At 42.0% G+C, this 15467-nt stretch overlaps 1 protein-coding gene across 1 annotated transcript in view; it reads right to left on the reverse strand.

Moving 5' to 3' along the window:
* Positions 1-1097: 1097 nt before the first annotated feature.
* Positions 1098-15467, reverse strand: part of LIX1 (limb and CNS expressed 1) — a 50753-nt gene continuing 36383 nt past the window's right edge. Inside the window, exons 3-6 of the mRNA XM_024563338.3 lie at positions 15156-15296; positions 12716-12811; positions 4000-4077; positions 1098-2294 (exon numbers count right to left, since the gene is read on the reverse strand). Coding sequence (XP_024419106.1) covers positions 2007-2294; positions 4000-4077; positions 12716-12811; positions 15156-15296 — 603 coding nt within the window. The 3' untranslated portion in view covers positions 1098-2006. The remainder of the gene's footprint in view (positions 2295-3999; positions 4078-12715; positions 12812-15155; positions 15297-15467) is intronic.

A 15467-nucleotide genomic window follows, 5' to 3' on the forward strand; every position in this document is an offset into this window, starting at 1 on the left:
GATCAGCCAGGAAAAACCGACAGTGGCTGAGGGAGAGCTTCTATTTTCCAGGAACAGAATGGGTGCAATTTGCTAATTGTAGAGCAGAAAGTAAATGTGATATTTTCCCAGCTGATTCCTGTTCCTGCCTCTAATCTGACGGTGTCAGCTTGAGTGGCCATTGTTAAAGGCTGCCAACGCAGTGAAGGTGGACCTACCTTTAATTACACTCAATGTGGGAAATTGTGGCTTTTTGCAAATGATAAAGAGTAATGACTTTATTTTAAAAACTACTGTAGATAGGAAGTTTCCTCAAAATTTATTCAACTTACAAATATTAATTCTAATTCTTTTGTGGGGAATATAAGGGAATAAGATTTTGTTCTAGGTGATATTCAGCCTCATTATGGGGAGGAATGTGATTTTTGTTAAAACAATATTTTTAAATAAAATGTATATAATGTTACATAGTATTACCTTTTCAAAACTTTAGTGTAGGGCAGATATGTGGGTAAATTTCCCCCTGGTGTGGGAAATGTAATATGTGAAGTTAAGATTTAATTATTATGACTAATTCCAAAATATATAGGATCAATGCACAATAGTATTCATGGGGATTTAAGGAGTGCCAAATATTTTGGTACATATTTAGATATAAGGCTGAAGTATCATATTTTTGTAAACTTAAAGTAATTATAATAGTTTTGTCTTTCAGAAAAATTAGTTTGCATTTGCCTAAACAAGAAGAAAAAGAAAACTTATTAAAATCAAGAAAATTGTTGGTTTTTTTTAATTTGAATTGTTGGACTAAATACAAGGCAATCCTTTCCATGCTGTAGGTACGGAAATACCTACAAGTGTTAGAGTTGTCACTGCCGCCACTTTAAAATTTGAATGACCATCAACCATCTAAAAGTTAGTTTTTATTTGCTTTTGGTTTTCTAATCAGTCGTTGGACCCAAGCCCTTTTCAAAGAGAGATGGCTATGTCTTACTTTCTTTAAAGAAGATTCCAGCAATTTAAACTTAAAAATGACAATAGATTTGAGCTACTGGTGGCTTATGCTCTCGAACAATAGTGAAGGCAGCTGAAGATTCCTTCTCTCTAATGCATGAGAAACTAATCAAATGCAACATTGTTAAATGCTAATAATTCTTCAAAATGGTTCAACCTTTAAAATACCAATAACCTTCTCCATGATAGATATGTGACTGTGGTGGCAAAAATAAAAACAAGTCAATTCAAGATATTTATTGAAAATTATAAGTGAACATGACTGATTGCAAGACTCATAAAAATTGGATATTCATTCTACTTGAGGATTCTTTTTGAGGGTTCTATTGTAGGTGATATGAAAGGGTATAGATTTTAAAAACATATTATCACAATAGCATCTTAAGCCGCATTAAGTTTTTTTTAGTATTTTCATGCTATTACTTCAAGCTCTTTGATAGGATGTCCAGATAAAATTCTCACTGTAGATTTGGGTTACAGCGAGTAGAGTGTAAGCTCTCTTAGCTTACAAAGCTTAGGAGGAAGAAGTTCTGACCTTTGAATCTTTAACAAACAATCCATGTTTTCATTTAATCCCAATCCATGTTTTTTATTTAATAAAAATTGCTATCATGCTATTTTCCCCAGTCCCAGCTGATATGCTTTTGGGGATGATACCCTGGCCCATTCTTTGAAACAACATATATAATCTAGTAGGTCACATGTCAACTGGGCCTTAGGTTGGAGCCAGACCTGGAAAATATTTTTCAAGCCATCCTGTCTCCATCCTTTCATTCTGAGGTAGAACTATTGGGAGTGTGATAAAAAAAAACAACAACCCTGCATTGAGTGGGAGGTTGGGTCCTATGAGGCTCTTACTTCTGCCAGAATCTGTGAGTGAAATGGGTGGGTAGAATCAGTACCGCCTTCAGGTACTAGCTGTAGGTTCTAAAGCCTCCCACAATCTCCTTCAGTGAGCTTCCTAATGTTAGTTTGGCTCCGCCAGCTTCTGGGGGAGTTGGAACCTGGCCTGGCTAGTGATAGCCACAAAGGGCTGTGAGGCTCAGCTGATCATCACTGGGTGAGGAAGTGTCAGGATCGCTGTAGATTTGAGTCAGGGCTAAACTCAGGATTTCTTTCTTTTCTTTGTAAAACCGTAGTTCTTGTCCTGCTTTCCTGGCTTCCTCCAACTCCCTCAGGGCCATTCGTAGCTCTTGAGAAAGAATTCCTGGGGACTCCTGCTCCTTCATGATCCAGTCCAGGGCCATGTGGCTGCGCATCTTTTCATCCAGGGAATACTGGGAATAGTAGGAGATGACTTCCTGGGAGCCAAGAAACAAAGTCCGGAGTGTCAGTCAAAACCAACAAAGGTACCTGTGTTCATGGCCTTCCGTCACTTCTTTTCCTCTGCCTCCGCCACCCCCCACATCCACAAGGGTTTTCCCAACAATGAAGCCTCTCTGCTGTTCAAAAACTGAAGCCAAATCCCATGACGTACTTCTTAAAGAAAATGAAGGGCTAGCTGATACGGCAAAGAAAAATCACTCCAGGTTGAGTTAAAGCACTACACCAGGAAGACTCAATAAAGTTCACAAAGTAGAGGCCCGACCTCACTAGAAAATGTATTGTTAGCATAAGGAAGACGACAGTCCAAATCGCTCACAGAAACTACAGAAAGAACTTTAAAAATGTATTATGGCATGTAGGCATTATCATTATTGATATCATATTGGTTCCTTCATGTACATGGTCTCTTACTTCTGTAAACGATTAAAAATCAGTCACTACCTGTCCATTCTCATGTGAAAAATTTGCCATTACATTGTAACGTCATGTGTAGGTTTGATGGAGACACTTTAAGAAGAGTGGATGCATTGCTTATTTTTATTTTCAAGAACATATGGTATTTATTTATGACCTTAACAAATTAAAAACAATCATGGAAAAGTGTTTATAACCAACCCTGCATATTTCAAAGGCCTTTTATAAAATCAAAGGAAAAGAAAAAATAACCAAAGCCATTGTCAGCTACTCATTTCTTTTCCATCTTTGACATTTTGAAAGCCAGACTTTCTAGGCAAAGAACAACTAAAAAGTCCCGGGGCTGCGGTGCATGGAAACTCTTACTTCCACCTCATCCTGCTGACTAGGGGCTTTGTTCCTCACACAAATTCCTGCTGGCGAATTCTTGAAAATAAACTACCATCCTTCAAAGTCTAATGGAGGGTAAAGGAGGCTAAATCTTTGAGATAGTGGGTGAAAACCATTAAATACACAGGAGGGGGTTTCCCTTTGCCATTAAAAAAGGGGGAAGGGTCCTTCTCAGGAAGCAAAGAAATAGTGAGACCCTCCTCTCTGAAAGATAAAAAAGAATCTTCTGAAGCCAAAAAACTGAGGTGATTAAATGGCAGCTTTGCCCACTTTTATAATTATTTCTGTTGCATGTTGGGGACTTTTGGTGGCGGTGAGAGAGCTCCTCCTGCTGCAATCAGCTTCCTCCCTCCTCACTGAGGAGGTTCCCCAGCAGCGCGCCCTCGCGATTCCTTCTGCGCTGGAGAGTGGAGGACACGCATTCTAAGTGGGCAGAACAGGGAGATAGAGCATAGTCTGCATTTGCCTTAGAAATGAAGTCTGTCTTAGTGATCCCTTCATTCTGGCATCCAGTACATGTATCTAGATCAGTCCTCTGCCCAGTGCAAGTTCTTAGTACGCATATTTAGGTAGTCCTGATTCAAATGTTTGGACATCTTGTGTATATATAATATATATATATATATATTGTGTGTGTATATACACACACAAATATAACTTTCAAATATATATACCAGCAAATATATATACACAAAATATATATATTTATATATATACACATATATATTTCTTCTTTTTGTTTTGTTCTCTGTTCTTAATAAATAAAGTACCACATTTAAACAGAAAAAATCCAAATGAAGGAAACCTCCTAGGAAGATTACTAGCCATCTGCTATGTCCACACGACACAGACCCACTCCGGACTATAAAATCTCACCTGACGGGAACACTTTGTCTCACGAAGGGCCTTCAGGCTTCCGTTCCAGTGTAACAGTTGGAAAATGGTCATCAGCTCCTACAAAATGCAAACATCTGTCATTAGTCTCAAAGCAGAAATGACAGCTGAGCAGGACATAACCATGGTCCCCAACCCTATCAGGGAAGTAGAATACACGATATTGTCAGAACACTTTGAGATTACCAGAGTCCCGACTTCCGTAGCATTCTTCCTTCCTTCCCCTGCTACATCCATATTTGCACAATGAAATGACTAAATAATTAATATCTTTCAATTTCACCAGTGTAAAAAGAGTTGCATTGGTGTATTCAGAAGTTATCTAAATAAACCAGTGCATCTGAGAATAATGTGTAGGCAAGGTTATTCATTGCATCATTTTAAATTTCATTTTTAAAGGAATGCTTCAATAAAGTATGATATTGAAGGGTGGCAGAATGAGCCACCCCCAATATGCCACTTTGGTGTATTGATTATTTTGAGCCGAAGGCACTCGAAGACCAGCAAATGCAAGGAGAGGTTCTCGAACTCCTCTGATCTGTCTAAAGACAGATCCTCCAAAAGGCACTGACTGTCCCAATCGCTCCAGGGAGTTTCACCAGCGAGGGAGACTCACTCTTATCAGAGGAGGGGAAACTGGAAGTCAGCTGTGACAAACCATCACACCTCCCATCCATTCTTCTAAGGGCCTGTTCATCTTCCCGAAAAACAATTTCCTCTCCTCTGAAAGGCCTGCATTCCGTCTCCCCTTGCCTTGTTAAGATGGTATTTAATCCTGAATTCTAAGCAACCCTAGGAGGTAGTCCTTGTTTTTCCCTAGGTATTTCTCATGTATACATGAGGTATTCATGTCAATAAACTTAATGTTTTTCTCTTGTTAATCTGTCTTTTATTACAGGGGTCTTAGCTAAGAACTGTGGAGGGAAAGTTATTTTTCCTCCCCTACAACACACTCATACTACTGAATACGCTGCAGTCATAAAGAAAGGATAAGAGGGGGGTAGTGGTGGAAAGAAGGGGAATGACTAGCCAAAGAACATGTACAAATGACCCACGGATGTGGACAACAGTGTGGGGACTGACTGTGGGAATGGGGATTGGAGGGGGTGGGCAGAGAGGGCAGAGGGGAAAAATTGGGACAACGTAATAGAATAACAGTAAAAATGATTTAATAAAAAAGCATTGGTAATTATCACAATACAGTTTTCATAGTGGTAAAAAAAAGAAGGATCTCTAGGTTTTAATGTAAAGAATCTCTGATGTGTTGTTAAAATAAAATAAAAGCAGAGTGCACAACCTGCATAAGGTGTGCTAGTAGATGATAAAAACAGAACAGAAGGTCTCTATAAACACTTGTTTGTAGGAGCCCGGAAGAGTTCTGACAAGATACAAAAGAAGCGGGTAAGAAGTTAGTTGCCCCACCTGGGGGCAGGCCGGAGGGGGGCGGGGAGAACGTCCTCTGACAGTCTTGTACCTTTAGAATTTTGAACTGCGTGACAACGTTACATATTAAAGAAAAATTTAAATTAAAAAAATTAACCCAAAAAGAAATATAAAACATATAATGGACAAACTCTAAAAACTATAAAATACTCCTAAATGTATAAATTCAGTCAAGAAAATTTCTTAATATATGGATAGTAAGGTTGAATCGACATTAAATACACCGTAGTTCTCACGGCTGGTACCTAGCACAGCAGTCAGGCTTTCTCTCCGCCTCATGCTCTCCCTGCAAGGTGTCAAGGGCGAGCTACAGAGTATAGACTTACTGAAGGTTTCATTTTTTCTCATGTGATTAGCACTAGCAATCTTTCATTGAAGTTACTTGAATTTCTTTTCTTCCCCCTCTGTTTGGTCAGAGAGATGTCTATTGTGGATTAATACCACCACCCACAACCATACAATTATCAGAAAATAACAATACGGTTAAGGAAATTCCTGGCAATGAGGCTAGTTATGAAAACTTTACATTTAGACAGATGTCCTACTGCCTATTCGAAAAAACTGACTTTTACTCTCTTTACCTCATCATGAAAAAGTTTTCATTATGAAAATCAAGAGACACAAAGTGATTCTGAGATTTCAGACATCTTAGAATTACGAGGTAAATTTTAAAGCTCTAAGATAATCAGAAGAGCAATTAGCCCTATTCTCATGTTGAAAATTGCTACTAGAGCGTAATGTTTTTCTTCTTTTCAGTTTGGGATCCAGTTAGGGACTTTCGTCTATGTTCTACTACACAGTAGGCACCCTCAGGAGCCCACAGAGACCTCAGAAAAAACAAAACCATCTGTTTCCGTTAATTAAAATGCGACATGGAAACCAGCTGAATTACTCCTGCCCCGAACAGAGACTCCACTGTCTGCCCAGGGTCCTGGGGGCAGTGCCCAGGGAAGCCACCCCTCTCCTGCCCACTCTCCTCCGCTTCCCCCACCTGCCCAGATGCTCACTCTCTCACACCGCCAGGTTCACCTGGAAAAGTGACAGTGGTTTGCTCCGTAACCAAATCTCACCTAACCTGGCTCTCATCACTGCTCTTCTTATCAAAGAAACCCAAGTGCCTGGGGAAGGTACATCTGTGCTGCCCTCCTCACCTGACCTTCAAATACTCCCTGAATGCCTCTTGGCCAGAAAAATGAGTAGAAACACTCTCTATATCCTGGTGTGGAGCAGTCCCAACGGTGTTACAGGAGGGCCAGTATTTACGAAGAAGACATTTCGTTTCGTGTTTTATCTTAACTTTCCACCTGGATTTTGTGTTCTATTGTATATGTTTTTTTTTTTGAGACAGAATAAACACCACCTCCTCTCCTCCACCTGTGCCCGCCTCCCCCAGTCGTCGTGCAAAGATGACAACCCGGAAGATGTACTGAGCTTGCTCTGTGGCTTCCAATAGCCCTGTGGGCTTTGTCTGCCTGCCCTCGTGCACAGTTCGAGAAACAGCCTGTTGCTAACGGAGATCTTAGTGCATGCTCTGGCAGCTGTTGCCTTGGTAGCATACTATTCCTCCAAGGCTCTCATTCTTATCTATACACCACCCCTCCTTTCCAGATGAACTGTCGTTCCATGTGGCGATCCCCCCTAAGACTTTAGAACCCACAACGCTGCTGAGAGCAGAACCAGAAACCTTTCTCATGTCCCTTCCAACCTACATCTCTCAAAAACGTCCCTACAGAGATGGGAACTTGTTTTGCCTGCAGGAGGGTGGTCATCCTCCTCACCTGCTCTGATTTGTCTAAGCTTCGATTTCATCACCAAGCATTTTTGTCCTCTGAGTAACACAAACGTCTCTTCCTCAGGGTTGCTCTTATTTCTAAAATCCTCCAGGGAAGATGACCTTCTTTCTGCCTTCTTTCATTATGTTCCCATCTAACTCTTACCCTCCTCTGTAGGGATATTAATCTCACTATCATTATGTAGAATATATTGCTGTCATTATGTAAAGTATATTGAAATAGTTCTACATTCTTCCTGTTCCACTTCCTTATTTCCCCTCATAAGACCAAATTCACTAGCTTCAGATCTTCTTGAAGCTGTAGGAGCCCTAGGCTCAGCCCTGGGAAATTTGTGCGTGCCTTCCATTGATTCATCCCATCGGAAATCCTTCATTACTGCAGACTGGCAAGGACAGCGCTGCTGTGGGCTCCTGCAAGGATTTGCTTCCTGCTTTCACCACCATTCCTTGCTGCCTGGTCTTCCAATCTTGATATCTATCTACTGAAGTCCTGTCTCTTTATTTTTTAAAAGACTTTATTCATTTATCTTTAGAGAGTGGGGAAGGGAGGGAAAGAGGGGGAGAAACATCAATGTGTGAGAGATACATTGATCAGTTGCCTCTCACAAGTACCCCAACTGGGGACCTGGCCCACAACCCAGGAATGTGCCCTGACTGGAAATTGAATCGGTGACCTTTTGGTTCACAGGCTGGTGCTCATTCCACTGAGCCATACCAGCCAAGGCTGAAGTCATGTCTCTTTAAAGGAAGTCTGTCCAGCGACATATCTGTCCAGGGAGCTATCTGTCCAGGGAGCTATCTGTCCTGCTCATCATAGAAGTTTTTGTGCTGTGTTGCTTGGTGTGTGGACTGATATAGAAACCTGGGGAGTCTGGGTACCCTGACAGATAAATAAGAAATGGCTTATGGGTTGGGTCTGGACTAGGGTGTGGTGAGTGAAGCAAGATTTCAGGTGAGTCATTGCAAATTCATGCAATTTTTATTTCAAAGTCTGCCATTATTCAAAATTTTGATATTTTGTTTGTCCTGAATTTTGCATGTTAATTTTGACTTTTTACAAAATTGCATTATAATATTACTTGTATTAATTACTGACACTTTGATGCTCCTTTATATTTTGTGCTTGTCTCTTCCTACCCTAGTCTGGGCCCTTCTCAGGGGTTTGTCTCAAGGAGAAGGCCAACTTCACGAACTTGTGACCTGGGCACACAGGACCTTGAGCTTGGTTCAATGCTGCACTGTCTCGAAATTCTTAGTAATTTTTGAATAAAAGGCCCCACATTTTTATTTTGCAGTGGGCCCCACAAATTACGTAGCTACTCCTGATCAGCAAAGTAAATTTCACATCAAATGGAGAATCGGGCCCTGTGTTTTCTTTCTCCTCAGGGGAAATTGCAGTTGTAGCTTTCATTCTGCAGCTTTCCTGCTTCATTTTGTCACTCATTCAATTTAAACCAACTGCAACTGGGCTCTGTCCTCACAGTGCTTCCTGGTAATCCCTCCTAGAAGAAACATAGCTTGGCCTTTCAGCTGCTTTGTGGAGAGAAAATGCACACTATTTCTTTCTGGAACTATGTCTGGGAGACTGGCTTGGTTCTGTGATTCATCAGAAATAAGAAAAACAAACACTGTAAATGGAGAGCTTGAAAAACAGGTGGGCACCATCTCCCCACCCAAGAGAATGGATTTAAAAGGAAATTTGTTTATGGGATGGGGTTTTAAAAGGCAACCTGGAGAATTTAGCAGAGATGTAAATAAACAACTCGCCCTTGGATTGCATTAGGCTACAGAATAAATATATTAACCAGCATCAGTCAAAGTCTGCCTTGAATCTGACCTTGACAAGACCCAGTGGCTAGTGCTGTCACCATCCCTTCCCCCAAACATCAGGCAGTGTTCTCTAAGGCAAGGCTACCTCAAAACAGGCATCCTGGCTTCCCTCCCACGAAGTGAAGGTAAGCAGAAGACTATCACGTTTCCTCTGATCGCTGCCTCCTTGACAGCCCCCCTGGAAAGCCTGCGGGCAGTCAGCAGACACCAGCCTTGTTTTTATATGGTACAAACACACATCTAGTACCCACCAGGGGTACTGAATTGCTGTGTCGGCTGCAAAGAGCCCAGGTCTGTGGTTAGTTCCCATTATGTGCAGAAACGAGGTGATGCATTGAAGCTGGGCCACCAAGGAATGTGCAGGACCTGCAGTCAACCTAGAACTGGCAGAAAGAAAAGGGATGTGCTCTAAGGCCTTTTTCCTGGGTTGCCAGCATCCCTGCTCGGGGAAGGGATTTTGGATTTTTCCTGTCCTCAAATCTTCCTCTCCCTATGTCTGTACCACATCCCGCCCCCAACCTCCTCTGGGAGAACTTCTGAAGCATTTCTGCAGCATGGCTGAAATTATTATTTCATATATTTAAATACCTTACTATGTAGACCACACAAAAAACACAGCCTCTAACCAAGGCAATGAAAGTATTACTAAAAGGTGGTTCGGCACGGCCTATAATAGTATTTGGATGAACTTTTAAGAATTAAAAACAAAAATCTTGCCTTTCCCATCTTTGGCAGACTAACCCAACTGTATTAAAAAAAAAATCATTCTTGGCACTGAGGCCTATCCCCTGCCTCCTTACCTACTGCAGCCTTCTGCGCTGCCCCAGCTCCCCGCCCACCCCTTGATTAGGAAGGCCTTCATCCTCACCAGCTGGTGCTTCCTGTCTGAGACTTCCCCTCAATACGCCCACACACCGACGCTGACCAGACACAGACATTTCCCATAATCCAGAGTTACAAGCTGAACTAAAGCCAACCACTGACCCGGAGTTGCCCACTGCCCTAGACCTTACAGGTGATACGGAGTTGACCATTGATGTTTATTTGGAGAATACACAGCCTTTGGAATTGTCTACTGATGTGGAATCAAACACCCCCAGCTTTGTGGAAGAAGCCACTGAGGAGGCCACAGTAAGTGTCCCTGGTGATTATTTGAAAAAGCCCCCAACTAGAGCAACAGACAAACCCAGTCCCTCCAGGGAAAGCAACAAGTTCATCTCAGCGCTTGTTAAAATGAAGTAGGTTCTCCGTTGGCTGTGATCTTTATTCTACGAACCACAACTTCCTTACGAAGATTAGGAGCTTCTGCGCGAACCTACCATAGGAGTTTGAATGACTCATAAGACTAGTGAGCCTTAGGATGTACCCAGTTGAGGATCAACACAGTGGAGAGAACTGTCCACAGGCAGACGAGGTACATTTCCCAACCTTGTACCATTTAATATGGGATCAATAACTATTCATTTAAAATGAAAAAAAAAATTCTTAATTTTCTGAAAATCAATACTAAATCAAACACAAACTACTATGCCCTGGGGCAAGCACCATTCATTCTATAATAAAATAAATACAATATATTTTGTCAGGGTTGAGAGGGGAGGAGGAATTTTTAAAAATGAGGTTCTTCGAGGAAATCACTATGTTAGATGCTTTATAAATGTCATATTATGTAAGTCCCACAAAAATCCTACATAAGGGGCATTACGATTCTTATTTTATATGTGGAAAAACTCAGTCTTGGAAATAGTTAAGTTCCCAGGTGGCAAGTGGCAGAGTATGCCTCACACACAGGTCTGTGTGATTTCTGAAAGTCTGTGTTCTCTCTCTTGTGTTATGATCCTCTATTTTTTATCTGACTTTAGATTGTTATGTGAGGAAACGGGGAAGGACCCTTTAGAGTTCTACCTTTTAATTCTACAGCAAGGACCCTGAAATGTGCAGTCTAGGGGAGCTACCGGGCTTCATCTGAAACCTTTAGGTCCTACAGAATTGTCGAGGGAATCCACCCACAGGCATTTCAAGTAAAGCAGTCCCTTCTTTAGAAACATATCTAACAATGGTTGATAACCTTCACTGAGCATGTGTGACACAGATATGCCAGGAACTATTCTGGACTCTTTCTGTTTTGTCCCGTTTAATCCTCACAGTGGTACAGTGAGGTAATGCCACTACCATTATTCTCCCTGATTTATATGCAGATGAGGAAACAGACTCAGAGGTGAGGAGCAGAGCCAGGCTGAAAGGGACCAGCCCCCTCCAAAGCCTGGGCTCAGAAGCGCTGCGCAGATGCAGCCCTGGTCTGCTCCAGAGGGTGGGCTTTACAGGTATCTGCTCTCTTCAAACCAAGAAAAGCAACATCAAGGGTCTGTGAGACCACAGCCACTTAAAAAACAAAAACAAAACAAAACAAAACAATCAAAAAAACTAACTGGATGACTGAGGTGTCCCTAGGACAAGGTGAAGAAAGACTATTGCTTCGTTCAAACAAGGCACGGACGAGGAAATACACTGCTGTGAGAAATGGGCGGGAAGGACATAGTCACCCGAGGAGCGACTCTGCCATGGTAGGCAGAAGAAGAGTTTCAAAGGTACCAAAGAAAGTATTTGAAAGTTTGTGGCCTCAGGGCTCAGCTGTAACACCATTATAAATTATTTCACGATAAACATTTTTTTGGCCATAAAACATTGTATCTGTGATTGCTTCTTAGAACCTAACCTAAAAAATATAGAAATACTGGGGGTATGTTCAATTGCATTCAAGTTGAGTTTTGCAGAGGACAAACAGTTCTTGCTTCCTTACGACTGAATTTTCATCTGCCCAGTGCAGTATGGAATAACAGCTGAGGGTGTGAGCTCAGAAATCAGACTGCCTGGCTCTGAACTCTGGCTCTGCCATTTGCTAAGCTATAGGGCCCACTTCTTTCAGGGAAGACATGGGGATAACACTCATATGTTTATTTTGAAGGTTAAGTTATGACGGTATTTGTTAAATGTTTAGCACAGTGCCAAAGTAAGCATCCAATAAGTATCAGCTACTGTTCTTATTATTGTTGTTATTGATACAATTAATTAATTTGGAAATAATAGGTAATGTAGTTCATCAGCTCTATTATCGCTTGTCTGAATGGACAAAAAAGGGTTACAGCTTGCTAAGTCTTTTTATTTCATTAATGATAGGAAGTGGCTGATTTTATTTGATAAAAATACCAGAACTAAGGAGAGCATTGTTTAATATACATTGCAGGAACCTTCACCTATGATTTCTGAAAATTAAGAACCAAATGGTCACAACCAACACTTCAAGCTGCCTGACTTGATTTAAGGGGGAACTTTGTACTGAAACGCTGGTGAAATGTTATAGAGTCCTAAGTCAGTGGTATTTCCTGCTTATCTCTTAGACTTGGGACTTTTATTTCCCTTTAAGAAAGCAAAAAACGGTGCCTTGTTTGCATGTTTATTCCAGCCCACAGAGGCATGGCGAAGGTGGAGCTACCGTGCTGCACTTTAGGAGGGCTACATTAAAATGTCTGAAGCAAACAGAAAAAGTCGATCTGGGGAACCGGAGATGAGAGTGGCATTCTCCCAGGCTTTTAGATCGTGCAGCAAATAAACAAGCGGCAGGAAGTCAGGCACCTGAAATTCCAGCATGGTCTTCCCCATGTTCGACTCCAACATGTAGTGGTAGGCTCCGACGCTGGTGCTGGGGTCGTCTGCGTCGTCCAGAGTGCCCTTGGAGGGAGCAGAAAAGGCAAGTGTTACGGATTCCCCCTCTTTGGGTGATCGCAAACGACAGCTGTGGCCCCACAGTGACCCTCCTGTTCTCCAGGTGTGCACTCTACCGCCAAGTCTCTAGCTGATTTGGGATAAAATCCTTAATCTCGCCATGATTCAGGGGATAGAGGGTTTTGTAATCAAGTTGAACCTGGCTTTTGGTCGGAATGTTAACTGATTACGTATATTCACTAAAAGAGTAATTGTCCCAAAGGAGAAATTCCTGTATCCTTAAATGTGGTGGGTTTTTTTTTTCTTAAGGGTTTATTTATTTATTTTTAGAGAGAAGGGAAGGGAGGAAGAAAGAGAGGGAGGGAAACATCAGTGTGTGGTTGCCTCTCACTTGGCCCCCCACTGGGGACCTGGCCTGCAACCCAGGCATGTGCCCTGACTGGGAATCGAACCAGTGACCCTTTGGTTCACAGGCCACACTCAATCCACTGAGCTACACCAGCCAGGCTTGCATAGGGTTTTTGTTGATGGTGGCATTAATGTCTGAGTGGCTACCCACTGAGCGTCACCTTCATGTGTTAATTAAACTCCTGAAATGATGACCTTGCTCTGATTCCAATGATAACCAGGCACGATTATATAGCTGACAGGGAAAGAGTTCTCCAGTTGTGTGGACCGTTCATATTTTACTGCCATAATTCTTAATGGGAACTTTTATAATATGCTGGTGTGTGGCCTACAGACATAGGTCTTGGTTTACATTTTCACTTCCAGATCACTTAATCTTTAGCGAACAAGGTGGGTGGGTGATGAGTAGAAGTGAATTTCTCCTTCAATTTAGTTAGAGGGAGTGGCAATAAAAAAGCCAACACCAGTTCTGGGCCCGCCCTTCAATACCCCGTGGTCTTGGATTCCCGGGAAGGTGGGCAATGGCTTTGTGAGACTGAACATATGACTGCCAGCATCAGATAGCAGCAGATTTATAGCTTTTGAATGCAATAACATTAACAAACTGCTGCTGAAATATTTATGTTGGCTCTTTAAATACCCCAGAGGAAATCCATCCAGAAGTCTGCAAACCTTATATATTCTCTTTCCTTAGAATTTCCATGAAAAAATGATAAATTACCTTTACACTGACGGCCCCTCCCTGCTCCTAAGTAAATTCCACACACAGAAATCAGGCATCATTTTCCTAACTTCTCTTCCTCAAAGGCACTTGAAATTTACAGGGTAGCAAAACAAAGGCTTCCTTTCATCCTCAGAGAAGATATAGAACAGAGCTCCTGACGTCTCCAGCCAGGCCAACTGCTCTGCCCCTTTCCTTATCTCTCCTCTGTGTGATAAGAGCATTTATGAGGGGGAAAGGAAAAGAAAAGATAACTGCTAGTGTGATAATGTCTCCTTCATTATCAATAGCTTCTCCAGAGTAACCAAGCCTTTATAATCAGAGTAAGGGAATCGGACAATGAAAATCTTAGATGGGGTTCATCTATGCTAAAGACAAACCAGGAGTCCACTGATCCTTTTGGTAATGCCCTGTTCTGGCCCTTGGAGGCCGAACAGGAAGAGATGCCCGCCACAGTGGGGATCCAAGGCTTCCTCGTGGTTTAGAGCGTGGAGATAACAAGGATCAGGACTCCAAATAATTCATGGGGCACATCATACACTCCTGGACTGCTGAGGAAACATGCTATTCAAATTTCTAAGACAAAGTTTTTTTGCTCTTAAAGCACTTTGCATTTAATTATGTCCATTGCAAAAATTTCAAAGCCCTCTGAAAGAAGTAATTGATTAGGCGCGATAATTCTAATAGTTAACAAATCGGGGGCACCCAGCTTTCCCACGTCTAAGCGGCCAGCATTTCCATAGAAATACAGGTGGCAGCACACCGTGGTGGCTGCGGGAACTGGCACTTTTAATAAGCTCTTTGGATAATTTGTAAGATTAGTTAAATTTAGGGGGAAATGAGCTAGTTTGCCTTTAGATTAAAGCAGTGTTCAATTGCTCGTGCTCTCCGGCTCTCAAACGAATCAAGGCTCCTCAAACAGCAAACATTCACATAAACAAATTGAGGTGGATCAAATTATCTACCTTGACTGAAAGCTTGATTAATTGTGATCCAGAGAAGTTAAAGACTATTACTGAGATGAAGAATAGGGAGCCAGCTCCAATTCTGTGCTTTCCAATCAAGTGTTCTTTTGCTGAAACTTAATGATTTACCCATTATGGGTAAAAAATTAAATCCGCACAATTCTTAAAGAATGTGCTCCCTGTAGCAGCTCGCATGATTCAAATGCCTCGGGATTCCCGGTGCAGGCAGCTCCTCGCTCCCCTGGTGGGTACTCACGCTGGTGGAGGCGACTGCTTCCTGCACACTCTCCATGATGAATTCCTTGGTGATCCTTCGAGAGGGCAGCTCATTGAAGAGGGAGTTGATTAGGGCCACTTTAGCTGCATCCCGCCTGGCTTCAGCTCTACTTAAGCAGCACTTGAGAAGGGAAGGAGAATAGGGTGCATTGAAAGATTCAGCATTCGCCATGTTGTCCCTACCTCAATGGGTCTCTAGACATTTCTATTCATACACTTACTGTCTGTTCCTATTCTTTCCTACACATTGCTAATGCCCTGAAGATCATACAGATTTTCTTTCAGCCCAAGA

This window comes from Desmodus rotundus, chromosome 1, assembly GCF_022682495.2.
Source record: "Desmodus rotundus isolate HL8 chromosome 1, HLdesRot8A.1, whole genome shotgun sequence".
Classification (NCBI taxonomy): domain Eukaryota; kingdom Metazoa; phylum Chordata; class Mammalia; order Chiroptera; family Phyllostomidae; genus Desmodus; species Desmodus rotundus.